This window comes from Anopheles marshallii, chromosome 3 (assembly GCF_943734725.1).
Source record: "Anopheles marshallii chromosome 3, idAnoMarsDA_429_01, whole genome shotgun sequence".
NCBI lineage: Eukaryota > Metazoa > Arthropoda > Insecta > Diptera > Culicidae > Anopheles > Anopheles marshallii.
The window spans coordinates 54,363,837-54,388,512 of NC_071327.1; the positions used below are offsets into that span (position 1 = coordinate 54,363,837).

At 43.6% G+C, this 24,676-nt stretch overlaps 1 protein-coding gene across 1 annotated transcript; it reads left to right on the forward strand.

Moving 5' to 3' along the window:
* The first annotated feature begins 777 nt into the window (after positions 1-777).
* On the forward strand, positions 778-22,391 carry LOC128713370 (protein suppressor 2 of zeste). The gene is made up of 5 exons (XM_053808228.1): positions 778-1,129; positions 14,396-14,492; positions 15,136-15,330; positions 15,439-15,685; positions 18,798-22,391. The coding sequence occupies exons 1-5, from the start codon at positions 778-780 to the stop codon at positions 22,389-22,391; spliced, it is 4,485 nt and encodes a 1,494-aa protein (XP_053664203.1).
* The last annotated feature ends 2,285 nt before the right edge of the window (positions 22,392-24,676 follow it).

The window sequence follows — 24,676 nt, forward strand, 5'->3', positions numbered from 1 at the left end:
CAATTATAAACCTTATAAACAAGCATTTGAGAGAGCAAAACAAAACGCAACATAGAGCGGGAGAAAGAAAAACGGGGGATTAAAAGAGAAAACTTTCTCTTTGCACAACTGTGCATGTTTCTTGTTTTGTTTTCATCAACAAGCTGTTTCTATTGCGCTTGGGATGTGATTGTTTGCTATTTCAATGATTATTTTATTTTTTTATGTTTCTTTTCTCTGTTACCAAGTTTTCTGTGATGATGTTTTATGTTTTATTTTGTTATTTGGTTATGTTTTGTTTATTTGTACTAGGATCGATTCGTTTTTTTTACAACAAGATCACCTTTCAACTTTGGGGTTCTCTTTTTATTTTTATGTTTTCTTTAAATTGAGCAATTTATTTGCCTTTTTCTATCGATTATTATACTCTTACAGAAAATGAATACACTTATATAAGTTAAAATTTATTTCATTGTATAACTCTAATGCGTGTTTCCCTGTCTATTCCGCCTTCTTTCGTTATTTAGGTGTTTTTAAATAAAAAGTAACTAAATCATCTAGACAAAGTTAAAATACATTGGATAACAAGATGTGTCCAGAAACAAGTTGAAGTATCTGTGTGTGTGTGCGTTTAGCCTATGTGTCTGTATGTGAAGTGCAATTCCACAGCACCCCGAACACCCCAAGGAATAATAAGGATTACACAAAAGCAAAAGGATTACGAAACCACCCACGGTCGGTAACGTGTGGGCCGTGTTCGCAATAACAACAAAAACAACAACAAAAACACCCCACGGAATGACAAGTGCTGCGGCAATGATAAGCGGCAGCGGTGGTGGTGGTGTCGAGGGAGGCACCGCAATCCGGCCTAGCCTGAAGGATTCTCGGGCGAGCCTCGTGCCGACGCCGGAGAATGCCGGCAGCACTAGGCACAGCAGTACGCGATCGCCCTCGTCCTCCTATGCCTCGACGTCGCCGGCCCTTCCCATGGCCGGTATGATGATGCACGAGCCGGAGCGCATCCGAATGCGCGGTTCGGCTGCGGGCAACAACCGGCGGCGCGTCAAGGACTTCAACGACAGCATAACTTGCACCCTCTGCAATGGCTACCTGGTCGAGGCCACCAGCGTCAACGATTGTTTGCATGCATGTGAGTACACTTGATCGGGGACATACAGGGGTGAATAGGTTTTGCCTGCTGCTGCTGCTCATCAAAATTCGTGAAAGGGGAAGTTCCGTAGTCAAAAGCGCAGAGAAATATTTAAAATTTAATTAAGGATTTGCCACTATTCTCGTTTTGCAGTAGCACATCCGCATTCGTTCTTTTCTATCGTTTTGCCGGAGCATAAGACAACATTTTTCAAATTAGACTTTATAACTTCTTTGAGGTAGAGTCGAGCATAGGTTTAATTCATAATTCAAAAATGGAGTAATTTAAACGTTTTTGCTTAAAATAGATGTGATTAGTTGCATTAGTAATTGCTTCTTTCCAACATCTATTGATTGATATGTTGGCTAAAAAAACCCCTAAGGGAATATGTTTTACATTAATTTGCATCCCCTCAAGAGAAACATCCGTTTAATAGCGAATGATAAGGGAGTACCAACACAAGTAAATTTCTAGATCAAAACAAGAAACCTCTTTTGTATTGAACTACAAAATATGTTTGGAAAATAGTAGATCTAAATCGGTTTATGTAATTTATAAATCCTTCAATTTACAGCTTTAATTTATGTGCATTTTTGACACAAACTGTCTTAACATCATTTGTCGAGCAAATTCCAGGCAGGTTTTTGGTACAAGAAGCGTAAGTTACGGTTTCTGTAACTTCTGTTTTAAATGTAAAACAAAAATCGACAGAAGGCTGCCCTTTTGTCCAGGTTTTTTTCTCCTATGTTTCAAAATGTAAATATAACTCGAAGAAAGTCATACGAACTGCTACCAAATGGTGGAACCTGAGGGATTAGTCTTTTAGAATGAGAAGAGACACGAATTTGTAAATTTTCTGCACTGTAAGGATCAGCCATATACTGCGGCTCCTGTTAAAAATATGAATGGAAAACTCTAACATGGCCGTTTTGTAGTCCATTATTCGAGCATTACCAAAGTCAATCGATGAAGAACTGCCTTATTCGTTCTTGGATCTTAAAGACAAGAGTTGATATTGATTCGAATTTCATATCATTCCAAGAAAATCGCACTATGTTGTAATTTCAGATGAAAAAGCCTAAAATTATCTTCAAAATTTTGGTATTCAACGCTATAATATTGCATCACCATAAACAACTGCAAGGATATATATGTGCTACAAACTTTGTCCAATGTTGCTCAATATTTCAAACAGGTTCCGAATATTCACATTCACTTGCTCGAACTGATTTTATTCGGGAAATTGTTGTTTAATTTCCCAGTCCACTACCAGTTCCAACCTCCCCTCACCAAAAAAAAAACCAGTAGCAGTCCAGCTTTTATTGGATCATCGTGCCGGAGCATAAACATGTCGTGATTCGAAGCGAAGCGTGAGGTTTCAGCGGGGAAGGCAAGTGGTACATGAATGGCCACTTTTATGATTTTGCATAACCGGAAAACCAATAAAGTATCGATTGCTGACTGTATTGCGTTCCCGGTCTGTTCCCGATGTTCCTGTTTAATCCTTCTGGTTGGGCTCCGAGTCCGGTTAGATCCCACCTCGTTTTGTCACCCCCCCCTACCGTAAACGGTCAAATGGTTGAATAATTGATAAAGATGGTTTCAAACACGAAAACCAATTCATTCCCATTCACCGGAACACTCGTGGAGTTCGAGGTCGTTGACACGCGGGGTCTGCCTCGAGGTTAAAGTATGTTCGCGGTTGTGGTTCGCGTTCGAACAGTCTCATCAAGTTGAACCGTGTTATAACATATTTTTTTCCATTTTAACAATCCCCAACAAATATAACTTATGCGAGATTTTTCCCTTCCTTGTGGGCCCGGTTTTAATTTGCCAAAATGAATGTCCAGTGTTGGGTATTCTACAGCAAACGCTTTTAAAATCAACCTTTTCGAACGGCTTAATATCGTAACTAATTGATGGCTGATGAGAAGCGGCAGCCAGTTTTATGATTCATAAAGTAATGCATGCCGTGGCCTGCGGATGGGATTCATTGTCTCGTTTTATAGTCTCGGATTGTTGACATTAACCGACCGGCGACATAAAACGTTGACATGTGCTTCACATACGCAAGCATGTGTCCGTGTTCAGGCAGCGATAGCAAATGGTCACGAAATCGTACCGGCGTACTAATCGGTGCCGCATGCCTTATCGGTGCAAAAAGTGACTCGTCGCTACTACAATACAAAGTACAATGGGTTTTGCAGTGTTTAAAGCAATACATAGAAAGAGTTGAGCGATGATTATGACAATTGCGATGATCAAAGCAAACGATGATCGGCAAACAAATGTCAAACTCCGCCTTATTCAGGAGAGCAGAAAGTATGAATAATTCCTCCAAAACAATTCAAACCCCAGCTGCAAAAACAGTCCAAAAATAAGCCTTCTTTAGTACATGCCGCGTAGCACAAAGCATAAATTTATTTATGCCGCTTTCCTATCGCACACTATTTTCCGTCCATGTGTGCCACACACTCAAATGTTGTCGATGACAAGCCACTGTTGGGGAGTTGTGGTTCGGTCCTGCTTAACACTCCCGGCACACAGCTTCCACCAACCTGATGGTGTTGGCATTGCCACGCACGGTTGGTACTAAAAATGGGCGAATCGAGCCGGTGATAAATCATAAAACGGGCGTGAAACAAACATAAACACTTCTGTTTTTTTAGTTGTTTTGTATCCGTGCATCGTTTGCGTATGTTCTATGCGTTCTTTTCACAGCTGCCGTGGTTGTTTTTTTTTTGAAGTGGTTTATTTTTTAGTTTTGTTTTCTTTTACGATTTTACACTTAAATTATGTTAAGAGTAGGGATGAGTTTAGTTGTTCTTTTTTCCCTCTTATCTTTTTTTTTGTATTTTATCATAGTTGTTGTCTTCTTTTCCTGTGTTATAATTTACTATCAACGATTAGTGTCAATTTTCTACCTTTCTTTCATCAACGAACTCTCCTCACCATTACCCATTTCTTTGATGGAAACGTGTTTTTGTGTTGGCCAAAAATGCTTTTCAGACTCATAGCTCGTTCTTGCTTCACGTTTAACATCTTTTTTCTATGCCCAGTTGCGCGCGTTTTATGATCCATCTTTAAGACATCCTTCGATTTATGCTCCCGAGCGATGCTTCTAATGCAATAAATTAATATCGAAAGGTTTTAGCCAAATTTTACTCCATTCCGGGGTTTAGCTGGTCGTTCTCGGGTATTTTTTTGGCTGAAGTGAAGGTGAAACGGAATCCATAAATGATGACCGATGGTTGATTTTACGAGCATATCATCATCAACGGTCACGCGGTATGTTTCTTGGTAGAACTACGAACGGACGGCGTGGTCGTCAAACCAGGAACGGTCAACAAGCGTTCTGTGGAGCTTGGTGATGGGAAAGTTTAAGCTTTTATTTGTCTGTCCGAAGTTTAATCCAATCGTTTCATGGGGTTTTGAGTGTCAAACATCATAATTTTATTGTAAAGTTAGTTACATAAGTATTATTAATTTTTTTATTAAAAAATAACTATATCTGATGTAAAAGAGAAAGACAATAGCTTAAAGAACATGAAGTAGTTTCAAAATATATCATTTGTTTTAAAACACATTCAGAAACTTGTTCACTAAACCACCTACCATAACAATGCGTCCTACACAAGAGAGATGAGGCAGATGTGATTGCAAATGTTGAGTCAACAAACCATAAAACATTGGAATTGAATTTACCGTACGCGTACCGGATCACGGGGGAAGGAGAACCCATCAAGGTGTGAACTGTCCACAAATCTTGGTCACAAACCGACAGCAGACCGGGCGATAAACCACGCAAGACTGGATGTCGTAATTCGCCTGCTCGGTTTATCGCTTCGTAGGGAATATTTTCCAACTGTCAAGACGTGGCTTAAGAGTGGGATGTTACAGCCAAAAGAAGTAGTGAGGGAACCATAACACCATTGCCCACATATCCACATTGCCACGAAAGATGATCCGTTCAATGTCCAGCGCGTAAAGGACACTGGACAGGAGCGAATCGAATCGTATCGAATTGCACACACTGAGATTTTCGATTCGGTAGCATTTATCTTATTTAACGATTTGGATATAGTCCGGCTTTTTTTATCTTTTTATTCATGCCTGTTCGGTCAGACAACCGACATGGGTTGCCGATATCGGACATCGGAAGTCAAAAGTAAGGCACGCACCAAAAAATGGGGAAAAGCACAAGAGTTCCCTTGAGGCAAATAGAAGGAACTGTGTTGGCCATCAGGGCTAGAACTGGCAATCATATATCTTTAATAGATTTGATCTAATAAAGTACAACGTCGGGATGCTTCGGGGCCCAAAGAAGCAAAAAAAACGAGAAACGAGACGCACCGCATCCGCTTGGCGGGTTCACATCCTGACGATAACCGGGTCACCACGTGGTAAATCTCGGTGTTTACGACCAAGGCACGCGAACGGGCAACACCCGAGAAGGGAAAAGGACCGCGCCGTCGTTGGTTTTGGACGAAGCGCGGAGCAAAAAGCTAGAAGGGGGAGGAATGGAAAAATTTGCACTCACTGAAAACCCTAGCCCCTTGGGTTTAAGGGTTAGGTCGAACGAAGGGAAAATTCCTTGAACACCGCTTCGTCCCTACGAAAGGACAACGGGACGGCACGAACCGGGATGGATGAAAAATTCAGCACGCTTGTTATCCTGGCGCGTAATTCCTTATTTGCTGATCCCGGTCGCTCGGTCGTCCTTCGACGGTTTTCTGCCGGATGGTGGCAATATTTCAACGCAATAAGATGCCACCTTTCAACGTGTAAGGCATTTGCCATGGCTGTTCCGTGTTGCGACCGAGGGCAGCTGCGGTTGCTTACGTCTAGCGTTTGCTGTGTGTGTGTGTGTGTGTTGGTAGCATGTTTGATTGAGATTTTGACACTCTGGGCTTCGTACACGGCGACGTTCGCCTTTGACGAACCTATGACGAAATCAGGGATCAGGGCTCTATTGGAGTAACACAAAAGGTCCAAAACAAAAATCCCCATTCCCAAGACGTTTGTAAAGTTTCTACAGCAAAGGTAAATGGCAATTAATGTGGCAGAATCTTTCGAACCAACGCAAAACAATATGCCGGCTGGAAAGCGTTTCTGCTATAGTTCACCCCGAAAAAAAGGTGGTAATATATTGGATTTATTCATTTTGACGTGAGGAATTTAGCCACAAATTTGAGAAATCATCCATCCCCCGACGGGAGTGTCATTTTCGGTGCGGTAGGAATGTATGCCTTCGGACGCAGGAGATGTAATCATTCAGCGCTGTTTGTACTAGCTATCAGCAACTCCGTGTGGGATCGGTTCATACCGACCTGTGTACCCGGCGTACAGTGTAGAACGGAATGAAATGAAACGTTCTAATAATTTGTTCAAATACAACGCGGTCACGAACAGCGTCAACCGCGCCGGGAAGTAAACCTCGCGTTGCGTACGGTACGGTAAGGGGGTTCGGAAATTAGAATAATAGAATAATGGAAGCTTTCCGAAAAATGCGCCGTGCTCAAGAAATCACTCAACCGGTTGTCAGCGTTACGCCGCGTTGACTCGAGCCCGGGGGATGTGTGCGGCGGAACACGCACGGCGTCGTACGAGGTGAGGGGTTGCGAGGGGTTGTTTTCGGAGTTCCGAGATGGTTAGAACACGGAAGAACACAAACTTTAAAGACATCTTGTGGTATTGAAATTTTGTTTCAGATTAAACTTCTGTCTTTTTTGGTACAATGTGCTTAATGAAACCTTTGACTATTCTTTGGCTGTCAATGGATTCTTGAATCTTTGAAGGTTCTTCGACGATCGCAAATAGTTCATAAATCTCCAAAGATTAGTCTACCAAAATTTTATGAATCTTTTAATAAGAAAGTCTTTAAAATTTCATTAACTTCCAAGCATTTAGAATTAAGCATCATTCATGTCGAAAATTTTTTCAAATTAGAAGACTCTGCTGCATTGTTATAGCAGCTTTTCGAGTGTATAATGCAGAAAAGTAGCCTTATAAAGTATTTCAGCTAAATTGAGATATGTAACAGAAGATTAATATGAAAAATGTTAAGGATTATAACTCAATGCTTTAGTCCATTAGTCTTCGGAAATTCATAAACTTCGGGGGATGTATCAATCTTCACAACAGATATTCAACTTCATTCTTTCTGATTCATGATTATTATTTTAAACTAGCTTACAAAACATATAACTTGGTGAAAAGAACAAGGAATAGGCAAAACGAACGATCTTGAACTGGAAAGCCTAATTAAAACATTTAAGAGACCTTTAATCAAAATTAATCGACTATTAAAATATGAATATCAAACGTAGTAGATAACAACTATCTGTAAGATATTTAAAACATTCAAAGTGACTACACAATTATGCATAAACAAACAATACACCTTGCAACCGAAAAGTAAACAACAACAAAACATAAGAAAATATCTAACGAGATACAGGAAAGACGATAAAAACGGTAACAATAGAAGGTAGCGGAAAAGTCGAGAGAAGAACAAAAAACAAAGAATTAAAATGTACAAGTCACACAGCAACACTTCCGAAGCCAAGCAGAAAAAAAGCAGATACACCAAGTTCCGTTTTTGTTTCACAAAACATAACAAAAAACCTAATGCTCTGGCCATAAAATTGCTGGGAGGAAATAGAAAATACAGGAGCTAGAGAAGTTGCCAATCGAAATGAGAAATACAATGAAGCAGGAAAAACTCTTCGCTAGCGCAGGGAAGTGGGTGTAAAGGGATCTGGCGTATTTTTTTCTATTTGTGTTTGCCTTTAATATTTTCTCTTTGCGTTCGTGTTTTGATCGGAACTCCTATTTTGGGCTGCACCTGTCCCATTCGGTGCGGACCGTTTCTCATTTAGCAGGCACGGAGCCTGGCGCTAAGAAGCGGCCTTGTTCTCCTCTGTTAGGGGTGAATATAAATGAGGAGCGGAAAATTATATGCTGACTCGGGGATGGTTTTCGGGCCATTGCTTCGCGTCGTGCGTTAGATCTGTCACTCGATATGTTCTCTTGCTTTGACCTATCCCCTCTCTCTCTATCTCTCTCTTTTACTCCTGTTTGATCTATTGTTTTTTTTTCCTGGCATATTTCTTCCAACAGTAAAGTTTTTCCTATCGGAACTAGCAAAACAGTGCTAGAGGAATGTGGAAAAATTGCAAATATAGCAAACACTCATTAGAGTAGTCTATTTTCCATGTTTCTACTTTATCATTCGTCGTTTTGTTGTCATCTCTTCGTCTCCTATTTCTTCACACGACGCAGTCTGAAATGGGTATTGTTCTCCTGTTGAGTTGTTTTATTCCATTGATACAACCATTTCTTCCATTCCTCAACGCATCTTTAACACCCAGCCGTTTGCCCCATCACGGTAGGCCGTTGGTGGATGTTGTTCTGAATTTTCCACGGCGTCCACTTGTCGTGTGGAGGGACTGTGCGGTTCGGGCTTGCGGAAATTGCTTTACCAACCAGAAAGAAACAAGAACGAAAGCGCCGTTAGTCGCTACAGGCTTGGATTCCTAATGTTTCTCTTCTTGCTTCCGCAACCGGTCGGCGGGACCATTTCCACCGCACTTGCGTTCCTTTCCGGCCACATTATGTTACCGGCCGTAACGAGCAGTCGTTGGGAGAATGAAATTGAAATTTTCTTTTCTTGCTGTTCTTCACCAACACTGTTAGCTGTGTGTGTGTGTGTGTGTTTGTGATTGTGTATGATTGTATGTGTTTTTAATGCTACGAAAAGTGTCCGGTCGAGACGGGGCTGGCAGTTTCCCCCATTGTTTTCCGGCGGGGGCTTTCCTGGCGCAAACATAAAGCTGTAGCTTAGCGCAATGGTTTTAGAGCTTCCGTGAAATGATAACTTTAAATCTGTACTGGCATCTGCGAGCAATTTGCAGTGAGCGTATTAAAAGATTGGCCGAGTCCTGGCGAGGTTCACTCTTTTTTGTTGGTGCTTGCACATCTCGGTTATCCTCGTCGTTTCACGGAGCGTGCTTTTATTAATTCGTTCTCGAACTTGCAAGCTTTTCAGTGCTATTACTGCGTTCAGTTACTTTAAAATTTGATTGTTTCAAATTTAATATCACTGCAGCTTTTACGCTCAACATTATCTTATCTTTCAATCAACGCGCAGAAAGCAAATCTTATCACCCATCACTCGAAACACACAATCATAAGCTGCGCCGCGGTTGATAATTATGTCCAAAGTTATTATTATTATTGCTATTATAGCTGATGGTCAGCTTTCAAAGCTGATTTCCGAATCCGGAACGCCCCAAAAGGCCTCCATCCCCGTGCCAGAAGACACACAATATCAGCGTGACAGTAAAACCTTCCCATGGGCGGTAAAAATTTATTTATTAAGTTAATCCCAAATTTATGCTCTCACAGTCGGAACACCCGTCCAAGGTCCGTCTTCTGTGCACGTCCGCTGGGTCACGGGACATGTCGCCGGTGTCTGGCCGGATTGGGTTGGGTTGTCAGAACGCCCCGGGTGATGTCGCAGAACGGGGAATGGAATGGGCACAGGAAATCAGTTTTTGGTGACCATCACCCCAATAAGCCTTCGGGGGTATTTTTTTTGTTTGGAGGCATACATATAAATATACCGATTACTGAATCGGCCTCCAAACCGATTGCCGAGTGGAATCGGTTTGAAAGTAGTTTTACTGTGCCTGTTTTCTGTATTGGAGAGCTGTTTTGCTTATTACGATAGACTCACCAAAGAATAAATTTCATTCTACACTTGCATGTGATTGTTGAATGTATTGGGTTATTTTGGGTTTCTTGTTCATTCTTATGTTTTACTGTGGTGCAACATATGCATGGACATTTTTCTTTCCTTTATTTACACGTATCGGAAGCTTTTGTTTGAATTTTCATTAGTTTTCCATTCTATTTTTCATCTTTTCATATTTTTGTGTGTTTTTAACAACTTTTAGTTTTAAATTGTTGAAGTAAATCGAGACTTGTACGTTGTTTTTTAAAAGTCTTTTTTTTAATTTAGTTAGATGCTGGTTGTTTAGTTTAGTTGTAAGTTTTGTTTACTAATGTTGCTGTTTGTATGTGTAAGTGGCCATCGATTGTTTCCCTTACTTGTTTGTTTATTTCTTTATGCTTTTCTATCATTTCATTCCATTTTTTAAGTTTATTTTGTAACTTGATACGGTTTGTTTAAAATGTTTTGTTGATTATCATATTTCTTTGATTTCTTTGGGTTTCAAATCTTTAATTGTAATTTATGACATTGTTTCAAATTTCCAAAGCCTTACCACCTCCGCAATCAATGCTTTATAAAACAAACACTTAGAATCGGACGTTACGAATCATGTACCACAGCCTAAACTACTTGCTTAACAACATCATTACGTTCGTTCGGTGTTCGTTCTTGTTATGTTATTCTCTTAATCAGCTTTTTGTGCATTTTCGTGTGCCACATTAACTTTTTAGTTTGTTTATTTCTTGCCACATCTTGCCATTTCGATCTTGCTCAATATATCCGCGGGAAGGCGCAGTCTTCTTCATCGTTGCCCACCACTTTCGGAAGTCTTTTATTGGTCCGAAGCTGACGATTAATTAATGACCGAGCGTTGCTCGTTGCCATTCTTGTTTCGATAGGCTGCCTGTTTGGCCGAAGCATTAGATTACGCAATGCAGCCACAACGACAACAAGAGGGCAGCCAAAATTCGAACCGTACAGAAACAGAAGCAACCGAATCGATGCTGTTGTGTTGCGTTCCATCTAATTTAAACAAATTTATGGTTACCCACTCAGCCCGGATCGTGAATTCCCAGTGCGTTTAGGAGGTGGAATGTTTTTTTTTCTCTCCTTCTCTCCATTCTGGAACTATTTTCGATACCGTGTTGGTAAAAAGAGGCAAAAATGAAGTACCGATGCATGATGCGTGTGCGACGTCGATTTCGTCGGTGCCAAATTATTTTTGTTTTCATCCATCGGCCGTTGGAATGTTTACGTTGCGTTCTTCCTTTGCCTTTTGTTGTCTGAGAAAGTGTTTGCCCTGATGATAAACGAAAATTTGATGAAGTTGATGAAGCACTGCTGCACCTTTCACGGGCTGGTTTGTGTAAACACATAATTTAATCATCTGTCGATTGCATGACTCATGGTCCAATTTCGATTTGATTGGTCTCCAGCAATCAGAGTTCAGAATGGTAAATAAATTGCCTGATCGAATTAGGGATTTTACTCTTAACTTTTCCGTTCCACATTGTCCAGAAAATGATTCCAAAATCACTGAAAATTCATTTCTACTAAAAAAGGGCAAACGACAATTGAAATTAAACTTTTTCAGTATAAGTTTTAAGTTTTGTTTACAAAATTGACCCCTAATTATGGCCGAAAAAATAAAATGAAACCAAAACAAACGTAACATACCCAGGGTAATGCTTGCTCTTATCCATGCATGACTTTCCCATTTTATTCCCATGCTCATCCAGTGCGACGTTTCATTGCTTTATGCGCACATTTTGCACGCGCCCGTAAGCTTCGAAAACGTGTGTATAAATCGTATACGTATGGTGGAAAAGCTCCCGCATTTCCGCTCCGAGTACGCCGACCGGCATCAAAAGGCACCCCGTAATGGGACAATTATTTAGTCATTTTAAAACGTGCGGGCACGACACGTGAACAGGTGGGGTTTTGGGAGGGCAAAAACCAACCGATTGTAGTTGCACACCCCACCTTGGGGGAGCTTAAGCGGGGGTGGGTCTGGTCTGGTGGTTGGATTTGGCACGGTTTTGCTAGGCCTAGTTCCGCTCGGTTGAAGTTTTCTCCATTCCCCCCGGAGGAAAGCACGTGTGAACTTGCATGTTTGATGCGTTGTTCGGTTGTTTTTCTTTGGATTTATGTCATTGCATGGGTTAATTTATAAAGCAACCCGTCATTATGGAATATTTACCCCATTAAATAAGGCTCCTTACCTCTATTTTATCTAGGAGACTACGACGTATTTTAATAGTATTATGAGCTACTCAGCGACAAGATACCTTAGGACATTCGTTTACCGAACTAATCCTCTCATCATATCCTGCTAAGCTTGCACCGGACAGCCCAACTTGCTCGCATTTATCGCATCACTTTATTATCACACGCACAACTTTTGGTAGCAAAAAAAAAAACAACCGAAAGCGTCTAAAGCAAGCTGATACCGTCAGGAACGAGCAACTGCTAGCCGACAATGATGACGTTCCGGCTAGTTGTTAATCTTCCCCCCGCTGTTCCATTCGGCCACCATTCTCCACCATTGTGCACGAAATGAAGCGAAATAAAGTTTGTGCCGGTCCGATGTGTCGGTTCTGCTTTGGACAGTTTTTCCAAGGCAGTTTTTCCTCTTGGCACGGTGGGAAAACGATCTCGGCAAAAGGTTCGCCCGATAGGAAGTAGGAAGCCTCGCGGGCAGTGGAAAGAGTTTTGAATGATGGCTGCACGCTACAATGGTGCGGCAAAAGGTAACGAGTGGAGTGCAAAAAAAAAGAAACACGAATTTGTGTGAGTAACTTTGAACTTCTCGGGCTCAAAATGCCGGTGTGTTACGGGTTGAGATGCTAGCGTGACCTGCAAAACCTTTTTTTTTTTGAGGAGAGAGTTGTGCTATTCTTAGGAATTGGGAAGAGTTTTTTTCATTTGAGATCAAAGCAGATTAGAGTATTGAAGAAGTAAACGACACAGGTCACATTATTTTTTAAGTTAGAAGTGCAGAAGTATTACAGATTTAAGTAAGTGTAATGTTATCTGTGTTAAAGACTTCATACAGTGCTCAAAATATCGAAAAACAGTAACGAAACAGAAAGCAAATCAAATGCACGGAAGAGTGTATTAAGCTATCGTAAAACAGACAGGAACAAAACAACAGACAATTAAAACACGATCACAAATCACCCACCCACTGGTGCGAGATTATTTGAGCAAGAAAAGACAAGAAAACACGAACGCAACGGGAAGCGTAAAGCTTGCTTGCGGCAAAACATCTAATAGGTAGAGAGATTAAAGCCAACAGCGTGGAGTGATTATTATCACACCTTTCCTGTTGATCGGTTTTGACAGCTCAACCACTGTACATCGTAAGCGGAGATAGAGCATACAGCTGGGCGATACGAACACATCGAGTGAAACAGCGCGATGCTGTGGAAGCGCGTTCTTCGCTCTGGCAATCAAACGTTCAATGTGACGTTTGCGAGTGTTTTTTGTCAAGCACGCGGTAAAGCTAGAGAGTGGCAGTAGAAGAAAAAAGCATATAAAAAATCAAAGGAAGCTACGGCGACGCGAGACGAGATGGTGACGAGTAGGCGATGATTGAACAGTTCGTAGCTGTCACAACAGAACGCTGTTGTCAAATGATGCTGCGCGAGAGCCAAGTGAGAGCGGCTATGGAGGAAGTCAGCCAGAGCAGAGGCTACGCTAATAAAAAGTCGCACAGATAGGATGATTGACTGTCACAGGCTTTGCGTGTTCCGACAAGGGTTAGAATTACGCGATCGAGTCTGTCACTTGCTAGCGATGGCGATAAAAAAAAAATCACAGATTGGAATCGGTTGTGATGATGAGGACAATTCTCACCTTAATAAGATGTGCCGTCAAGCATTTTTTTTTCTCATTATTGTTTACCGTTCGATCGAGTTCGATCTTGAATGTATATTAGTCAACAACGAATTCGATTACTCATCAACATTATCACCGCGTTTTTTTAGCTCCAAAATACGCTGATAAGGCAAATGTTTTCGGGTCTATGAAGACTTATCTTCTGTTTACTGTCGCCCGTGTTAAGACACGGTTTTGTACGCGGCGCGGATAAACCTGAACCACATATGACTCATATGTTTTTGGCACAAGCGGTGTGTTTGTGCCGTGCACTTGAATAAACAAACTAAATCTCATTCTACAGTCAGACCGAATCAATCTTTACACATTTCGGGGGGAGGTTTGAGAAGTTTGTTGTGAAGTGTATTCTAGTGAGTTCTATTCGCTCGAACACAAACATTTGGCTTCATTAAACTTTGCGCACAGAAATTAAATCAGGAAACAACAACAAATAAAGAAACACACCGTTCATCATACAGCTGTGACCTATTTGTATACAAAATTTTTACTCACCTCATCAGTTTCAGCTTCATCGATCCAGACCCCGGCCCAGACTTTGCTATTTAACCAGCAGTTTCATCCCCCATTCGCGCAAACAATAACGCACTTAACCTTGTCTGACGTTTCGATGTTGTCTTTCTTCGTTGCAGTTTGCCGATCGTGCATCGTGAAATACCTCGAGTGCAACAAGTACTGTCCCCGCTGCAAGTCGTACAACAGCAAACCGATTACGGTCGCTAATTTAAGGTAATTATGGGTACGGGTTAACCGGGGGTCGTACTATCTTCCATTCCCGGTCGTTTCGATCTGTAGAGGGTATGGAAATAGCCTGTTGAGAGTGAAGGTTTTTGATGTTGTTTTAACTACACTGATCGGTTTTATGCCGATCATTAGCTATGAAAAGGGGAAAAAACACATTAAAAGTAACTGAATATTGATGCGAATATGGATTACACTCCGAAGGTAGTTTACATGTTTTTTAAACGAATTTATTTCTTGCATAAACGTAAAATATGTTTAAATTCTTTAAATTTTAAATCACACCCGCAAACGTTTGTTTTTATCGTTGCACATTAAACTTTTACGCTAGTGCTTGTTTCTTTTGCTAGCGAATTGCTGCAGCTCTTGCCGTTGCGCAGACGCCATCGCACTTTAGTGTGGGGGCGTAATTGGGTGGAGTACTGTCTCGTCCCGGTGCCAATCCATATCACGCCAAACACATTTTCCCATTCTTGTTTTTTTCCCATATTTTCCATTGTGCCGCACATAGTGCCTACTTGTCGTTGTTTGGTCATTTTTCACGTTTTCCTCTAGAACGATATTTAATGTGCGCTTTAGAAAGGTGACTCACTACTAAAATGGCACCAAACCATTCCTTCTCTTCCCGTAGACCGGATCGAACACTTCGGGCACTCGTCTACAAGCTGGTGCCAGGTTTGCACAAATCCGAAAACCAAAGAATAGTACAGTTTTATGCATCCATCTCGAGCAACATCGTCCCATCGGTGGAGGACGATCCGACCGGGCAGGGTACGTTCCAACTGCTCGACGATCAAAACTTCTTCTCCCCGGATGAACCAATCAGGCAAGTAGCAACCGAAATCCGATACGCTTGTTTTCGTTTCTTGTCCGTCGAATGAGTGTTTAACGATCGTGGATTGTTTGTTCGTTGGTTTTGCTGCTTTACCCACAGTCTGTCGCTGGAGTACCATTACGATGCGGTGGCGGAGCACGGTGGCGCATCCAGCGGGCAGCTGCCCATCACCTATCTGCAGTGTCCGGCCGCCGTGACCGTGCACCATCTGTACAAATTTATCCTCACGAAGAACGGGCTGCAGGTCGGCTCGGACAACATTCGGGTGGAAATTATCTACGAGGAGGAGATTCTGCCGCATGATTACACGCTGATGGATGTGGCGTACTGTTTCGACTACAAGCGGGTAAGTGAGCAACATATGCGTTACGCCCTACATCGGTGGAAATTAACATAAAAACTGTCTTTCAACTTATTCTTGTGATTATCACACTGCTTTATATCGGTCCGTTTCATGATGATGAGAGTTAAAACTATTCAATAAAATAGTTCTCTGTTCGTCAATTATCCACCGGCAGACACCGTAAAATATCCTTTCACCGAGATTAAATGCGACAGAGCAGTAATTCTTAGCTAGAAAAGATTAGTTCTTCTTCAAATTATACTTCCAATGAGCAGAAGTATTGACGTAGTGCATATCTCCCGATCAGTAAGGTGATAACTACATCTTTAAGAGAGATATTCTGAAGAATCCTCGTTTTGTCTACGAAAGATTGAAAAAAATATTTATTTATATTGAAATAAAGTACCGCACATATGGCCACTAGCTTTAGTAAAGCAACTTAGTTGAGCACTTTGTCCTTTTGGCTTAACGACCGACTAGGTCATGCCTGTTTCTTCGGGCTTACTAGACTTATTTTACCGCGTAGACGTGTAGTCAGACCCACGGAGCATGATCCTGATGTGGTTTTGTCTCGGTACTATCATGTGGAACTGGCGTCGATGCCGAATGTACCACTGGGTCAGCCTCGAGCACTTTATATTCAACTCTACTAAGGAAGCTCCAGGAACCTCGATTTGAAATGGTGTTATTTTAAGTAATCGAAATCTCTCAACCTTTCGGAAGAGTATACTTAAGTAACGAATGAGTAAAAATATAAGATAGAAACTGGACAGAACTTGACTGTGTAATTATGCGCTTGAACCTTTTATTCAACAAAATAGTGTACTGCAAAGTGTTGTAGAATGTTGTTCATAAATACCCTTAAAAATGATAATTTAGCGAAACTTTGATTAATAAATTGTCTTGGAGATTTGATCATTTCAAATAAGATAAGTAAATACCAAAACAATAGCAAAAAGTAAATTGGAAGAACATGTTTGTTTCAAAATTCTTGGACATGTGAACAAAACTTGTTTGTCTATTCAAAAATAAAATTTAAGCTGTAATAATTTTATTACAACTACTATCATCTGTGCGCACTGTAATAGCTTTAAAGCTATGTTATGCCTGCACTGTTGGTACACTTTAAATTAAAATTATTTTGAATTTGCAAATATATTGGGCAATCCACTATGATTTTGATGATTTTTTAAACTGCTCTACTTCCTTTGGTTTGTTTTTTTAATCATTAGGGTTGTTACTATTAAAATAATTCAAAATCCCTCCTTAAAAATCCAACTCAGTTAAAGTCCACTATTGCGCACTGCAACCAAACGAGTATTTTTACCGTGCTTTGGAATAAATCATGCTCCACAAGGTCCGAAAGGCAAAACCGACCCCGACCTGGTCGTCTCTAGATGACGACCCGTTCATCCCCAACGGTGGAACAAACCCCGCCATCGAATTATGTGTTCCCGGCATCGGGAGCTCGAGCTGCCCGTGGTGGCAAACGAAGGAAATAAATGCGATTTGGTTCGCATGAATGCAGGTTTCGCTTCGTACACACGCTCTTGCGATAAGAAACGGACGTCGACAAAAGGCGGCTAATGTATGGGTGTGTGTGTCTGTTGGCCCTTCTTTTTATTCGTAGTACGGTATTTCTCTCCAGACACCAGCCCGAGTTCTAGCTCTTGCGCGAGCTAGAAGGCAACAGTGTACCAACTTGTGGTGCGAAATAGAGACCGAGCGACCGGCTGGGTAAACTGAGCCTCAAGCCCTAGAGGGATTTTGAGCTGAAGGACTTCAAGTGGCGAATCAACAACGTGCGCGTTGTACGCTGATAGCGAAGGTGGAGAGGAGGGCGGCCACAGATAGATGGCAAACCGGGCCCAAAATTCAACCGGCATGATGAGAAATCGAATCGAAGCACAGTGCGTACCAGTTGCAAGTCAACACTGGGACAAAGTTCTGATATGCTCGTTGAATCATTTTTGTCTTGTTTTCTATAGAAACATTGCATTTTGTTACTGTACATAACACCAGTTACGCTTGTCGGGCTGAAAATGCCTCAATTAACCGATGCAGCATAAAGCACGATCCGCACTGTGCGTTCAGGAAGATGAAAAAACGGTTCCGCAGTAAGTGCGTAAGTGCAAGTGCGAAAACCCGGCTGATGAAATGAATGAATGGGCCCAACCCAACCGGACCCGAAGGAGCAGCGTGGAAAGCGCGCGAAACGAAAATAATTAATAGTAATTATGCTGAGCGATTGTGCCCGTGATAGCATACGGTGCGAGATTTGCTTCAACCCAGCCCAGCGTCGCGCCGCGTCCACCCAAACTTTGGGGGATTGACTTTAGGCGTCGAAGGTACTTGAAGCTGCCCTGCCCGACTGCACCGTACCGATGCTTGCTGCTGCTGATGGTGCGGTAGTTGATAATCATAACGATGGCGATGATGAGGATCATCAAGATGATGATGAAGGTTTTGCCGAGTGGTTGTGGATGTACTTTTAAATATAGCAATGAACGGTGGGAATCGGAGTGTTTTACCGGAATCGTTCCTGGGAGAGAGTGTTTTGTACATCTCCGCTTTTGGACGCGCCGCGTAGACGCGTTACCGCTTCCAACCGGTTGGCCTTTTGCACTTCGGGAGCAAGGACATCAAGATTGGGTTTCGCTCGCTATACGTGCGAAGGGTTGTATGGGTTTCGTTATTAAGGTGGAGATTGAAATGTCACCATATGAAGGTGTGAATTCTTGCTCAGGTAGTTTACGTATACGACGGAAATGGTTATCACGTTTTATTGTACACATATCTGTGTTTTGGGAAGACCATTTAAATAAACTTCAATAAATGTTTTAACTGTCTATTACATATTGAAATGAACTAAGATTCAATAGCATTGGACATCTGTCCACAATTAGGCTTAACAGTTGTTCTATCATCAATTACGAACACGGAACAACCGAAACACCTTTGGAAAACCATCATGAACGTGCGAAAACCGGTGCACTAACTTTGGAGAATTTATTTTTATCCACCGACAGTCCGGCGTCACAATAGGTCCCCGCTCTAACACACCCGTTTTTCTCTTCTTTTACTTTCTATCTATCTTCCACTTTGTACAACGCAGATAGCACCGATGCGGTTTTTCTATCGCATTCTCATACACTCGACCGCAAAGTTGGCACCGACCGCGAGCGCATACCATCGCGTCGAGGGACAGGACAAAAATAGCACCAATAGCAGTAACAGCGGTAGTCCCGATACCACTGGCCCTGCCAACCCTGGCAAGAGTTCTGCCGGCAGCGGTACCCCAACGGTGAAAACCACCCCAACTACTGCCGGTGTCAACGATGGTCAGCGGCCAGGCAGCACGAAAACCAAAGCGGTACAGGGGTCCGGGGGCAGCAAACACCAACCGGCTGGTCGCGCCCCACGGGAAGAAACCGCTAATAATAGTGCCCCGATGGCTGCTGTTAACGGTCATCATCGCACGAAATCATCGACGACGGCGACGAAGCCGACCTCGAGTGAAGTGGTTCGGGGTACTGCCCAGTCATCGTCACCGGTAGTCACCAGCACTAGTTCGACCGGCCTCAAAATGGTCCTCGTACCCAAAGGCAAACACGAAACAAATGCTGCTGGAACTGCCGAAGCGAAACGGAGTCCACCGCCTCTCAAGGCCATACAGTCAGCTTCCGCAGTTCCGCAGAATGGTGGTGCCGCAGCCCTGAAGCAATCATCAAAAGAACCCACTGCTACCGGAAAAGAAGCAACGACACCGACAGTCGAAACGGAAAAATCCACCCTGAAATGCTACGTGAATTTGAAAACGCAAACCGTCGTTGGTGCACCGTCGTCCTTGGAAAGTGTCCCATCGAAAGCATGCGAAAGCGAACCTCCGAAACAACCTCCGGCAGAGATCCCACGGTTGAAGATCGATTTAAAGGCAAAGCTAAGCATTCCGCGCGAAAAGCACCCTGGGTTGAGTCCGCCGAGCAGCAGCAACTCATCGGCAGCCACATCACCATCGTCGGCCACCTCGGCGACGAGTTCGGCCGGTAAAAGTCCCGTTTGGCCCATGGGGAAGGAAGAGTACGCGAAAACGATCGGTCTGAAGCCGGTGTACGCGTCAAGTGTAGTACCGGAGGTTGGCCTGGATGAGTCCTCTAGCCATTCTTCCTCGCACCGGAAGCGCAAGAAGGGCAAACACTCGAAAGAAGCCGGTAGCAGTGGTAAGCGGCGTAAGTTGCACGCAGAAATCTCATCCCAGCATGACGCAAGTCTGAAGATGAAGGTTAAGCTTACGGAGAAACCACCCAAACACGAGCGGCTTAAGTCGTCGGGAAATGAGGAGGAACCTGCACAGCCAAAATCACCACGAGTGGTGGTACAGGAACCGGTACCAAGTCCTCCGAAGCCTCCGAAAGTGATCGATATCACAAAGGACGACGATGAGGTGAAGTTTGTTGCTGAGCAGAAGCCGACAAATGTAAAGAGTCCTCCAGTGCCAACGGCTATCGTGCCGAAGGACATTCCGGTGAGTGCTCCAGCGTCGTCTACTTCTACCACCTCGAAGGAAAAGTTGAACGAGATGCGTAGTGTACGCCACAAACCGATGGTGTACATTCCCAACCTGGACCGTAACCTCTCAGCGGATGTGGCTGGCGTCGGTTCCTCCATCAACTCACTGCTGGAGAGTGTTGGAGCGAAGACCCCATTGTTAAAACCGACTCCTGCTCTGATACCTACCTCAACGGCATCCTCAGCACTGGCGGGAAAATCACAACCCCGCACTCCGATTCTATCGCGCCCTATGCCATCCTGTCCACCGTTGGCCTACCCGATAGCCAGTTCTCCTGTCACCAGTTCCACCACAGGATCCATCCGTACGATGGCAGCTCCTCCAGCGATCAAACGATCTATCACCACGGACAGTGGTAATGGGGCTGCGGCAAAGGTGCCACGCCTTGAGCCACCGTCTCTAATGCCTCCCGTTTCGTTGCTACCGGCCAAACAACCGGCCCCAATTCAAGCACCGATGTTCAACTTCGCCAAAGGAGCCAATCGTGCCAAGGCTGCTCAGCAAGCGGCAGGTATGGCACCCACTCAACCTGAGCACGTTCCCTACCGATCGCCGATCAGTGCGTCCTACACGAAGGAGATCCCGTCGACGAAGAAACCCATCCCAAATCTGTTGCTTCCTCCGGCCACCGTTAGCGTTACGAAGATGTCCGACATCGTTTCGTCCACATTGTCACCATCCCCGCTGCAAGATAATGGGCGACCAGCTGTCGAATTCCTGCGCATACCTTCCAACGCACCCGTAGCTGATAAGCCCATGCTAGCGCCGTTCACTACGCCCAAGGTGAGCACAAAAACTACAAGACCTCCACCGGCCACTATTCCACTGATAAAGATAAAAAAGCCCACGGTGCTGGGAAGTAATGGCGTCGAGTCGGTACAGGGTGGAGTTATTCCGCCCAGCATGACTCCACTGACCCCTCCAATGCGCCCAAAGGTACCTGTTCGGTCGGCTTCCGACCCAATGGCAGGTAGTAACACCAACATCCTGGATCTTTCCGGTGGAGGAGTTACAGCTAACCGACGGCTGTCTGACGATGTGATCATTCTGGATCATAGCCCAGCAAAGAGTATCTCCGATACTACCAATCGTTCCAGAGTGGTTGATAGTAACCGCGGCAAACCTTCCAGCACCGGTCTTCACTTCTCACCGGTGAAACGTTCGCCAGAGATGCTCAACTTCTCAGCACCTACAAGCACCTCGGCGCTTTTATCGCAGGCCCTACCTCCTGTCCAAAAGACGCTTGCTCCACTACCCAAGCTGACGGAGATCAATCGCCATCGGAGTTTAACGGTGCGACAACCAAATGCTTCCATTCGGAGCATTCCCAACCCATCGGCGTTGGCTTTTCGAGGCGCCCAGTCGGGAGTTGCTACGACCATTCCCAACACTCCCTCTTCCACTACCATGGGGATGCTAATGGCCGGGTTTTCTGCGCCACCGAACCAACAAAGTAACGGCAACTTGACAGGTAGTAACCGTGCGAATAGTAACGCCATCAGCGCATCGATGACATGTTCATCGACAACAATCAAAGCAAACACCGCATCGCTTAGCAACGGATCAGCAAGACAGGAGCAGCTTACACCAATGATGGGCATCACCTCGGGCAATGCTACCGTGAAGGGTACCTCTACCAATGGTAACGCCGATCCGAAACCACCACACAACGGTGCGAACGGTAACACCACTCACAACAACAACAACAACAACAGCAAAATAGCCAACGCCAACACGGGTCTTCTTGCCGCCAAGAAAAAGATCGAAACGGTAGCGGCCGTATTGAAGGCAGCCGCCGCCACAGCCGACACAACGTCCCAGCGCAGTACGGCGGCAACAACCACCAAATCTTCCACCTCGACGACAACCACTGGTGGAATGAGAGAAGAATCCAAAGGAAAGCCACAAAAGGAAGACACCACGCCGCATCCATCCGCGGCTGTAACTGCTGCATCCAGCACAACGACGGCCGGCAGCGGTGATTCGTTGTCAATGGTAACGGTGTCTGCCGTAAATCGTGCCGTCAACAACAAAACCCACGCGGATAGTATCGTTACGAGCGTTACGACCGCGTCCATTGCGAGCGTTACTGGTACCAGCTCGAGAAACAGCCCGGCAAGCATTGTGAACGTGGGGTAAGACGAATGCGTTATCTGATAACGTTGAACATTGTGGGGAGTGTTTTTTATAGCGCTAATTAACTTATCCCGCCCTGTTCCGTTCTTTTTGCAAAACAAAAGATGTTTCCGCTTGGCAACAGACACATACAAGGCGTTGGGTTTTTGCTAGCTATGATTGTCGTTCGCTTCACATAACATTACACCTTCGTAGACACTTAGACACGCCAGTATCGATTTTACATACCAATAATATACACATATTTCCCTTATAGTTCCTTCGTATCGCGAACGATTTCAATAAGCATGACAGTAAAACCACTTCCTTTTTCACTTTGTGCTACAATATTCGTATATTAACAGGCCACGTATATTAGTGCTGTAGGGTTGTAGTAGCACGGCACGCCACACAGGACATTTATTTCGTACGCAAAACGTGTGTGTTGCCTCTTAAGCGAACTGTTTTGGCGAAGATAATACCACTTTTATGGGTGACAAGTGCGCATGTATTTATAGCGCTATAAGACGCAGGATTACGTGTGGCTCTCCGTGAGTTTGCTATTCATTTAAAATGATACGTAAACCGGTACGTGCAGCATAAATTGTTTTGTAAAGCGCCAGCAAGAACACAGATGCATAGCAGAGAGGAAAAAAAGCCCCTTGTTAACAATGTGTCCGATGCGATAGTTCCGCGACGAGTACCACTCACGGCGACAGAAAACGGGAATAAAACAATGCGGAAGCGTGCGCCTACTAAGGATAGTAAACGAGAGAAATGTAAGCAGTCCGTGTGTGTAGGTGTTTAATTTCCCTGAAGGTAGTTTGTAGCCAGTGGCATTAGGCGACAAACTGTGCATCGTGGGGCCGATTGCATGGTTGCACCGTTGATGGTGATGCTGCCCCTTGCATACGTGTAACTAGACGACTTACGTCCGAGTGATGGCGTTCGTTTGGCGGACCGAAAACCCAAGCATAATAAACAAACCGGGAGAGCTTAAAGGGAGCCTCGTAAAACGGGCGAGCGAGAAAGTATCGCGAATAAAGCGCCCATGTACAGTCCACGTTTCTAGGCGCCCCGTACCGATTAATGCTTGTTTTTCTCCCATCTTTTGTCTGCTGTTGGTGTTTGGCATTTTGTTCATGGTTCTTAAGCTTGGGTGAGATTTCAAAATGCGCTTTGCGCTTGGGAACATTGAATTACCATATGCAGCAGATGGTATGAAATGGAAAAAGTTTATAAAACTAACTCAGAAAACAAATACAAACTGGCAGAGAGTGAAAAATTGTAGTAGAACATGTAAGAACATACAAGTAGTAAAAGAAAAAATAAGTGTAAATAGACAAAAAGGTGAACGGTAAATGTATAGAAGATAACATGAAAAGAGAGAGAATTGAACACAAAAAAGCGAATGATATTCCTTGTGACATAAAGGCAGAGAAAATCAAACCACCCCGGCCAGTTAAGCACCAGTTTGATGAACTTTAAAGTAAAGCCACATGCCATCGGCGTTCGGTTTTTGTTCTCTTCATCCCTCGCAGTATGTCCGTTAACGTTTGCCGCTACCATCATCATGGCGTGGTGCAATCACGGCGCGACTCCGCGCGCCCGAAGATGCGTGGCATATTGAAAGAACGCGGGAAACGGCAAAGATAGATTAATAATTGAAGTAAATGGAAAAATTATTAACCCATCCCGTCGCCCCTCACGCCATTCTTCACTTGCCATCCTCGATGAGTGACTATGCTGGTGAAAGGGTGACGGGAGGGAAGCAAAATTTCATTTACTGGTATGGAATTCTTCATACGCGTACACCAGCATGCAGATTGAACCGGGTCACAAAAACACACACCGGGCCAAAAACCGTTTATTCGGTGGCTGGGAAAAGCAATCACTTCTTCACCGGGGGAGAGAATGACGATCGCTTTTTATTTTTTCGAATTCGATCCGATTATCGCTGCTGGTTGACTGCGAGTGCTGGTGGGAATTGAGGAAGGCAAAAGACACCGGGTGTGTTAAAAGTAGGAATTGGCTATGAAATTAATTTAACACCTTACCTGTGCATGATTTATTGGAAATTGAGCATCAATTAGGAAACAATGTTTCATGTTGCTTTGCTATGAACCCACCAGGGATGGACCGCAATATTGCCATTGCGCGTTATATTTGGTTGGAAATGTTTTATATTATGAACGGTAGAAATTATTTCTCCGAAGGCAGTGTTTCTACATTATGTTTAATTTATTGCAAACTAGAATAATCAAGAGGTAAATGGGGATGAAGCTGTATGTAAAGAAAAAGAAACAGTG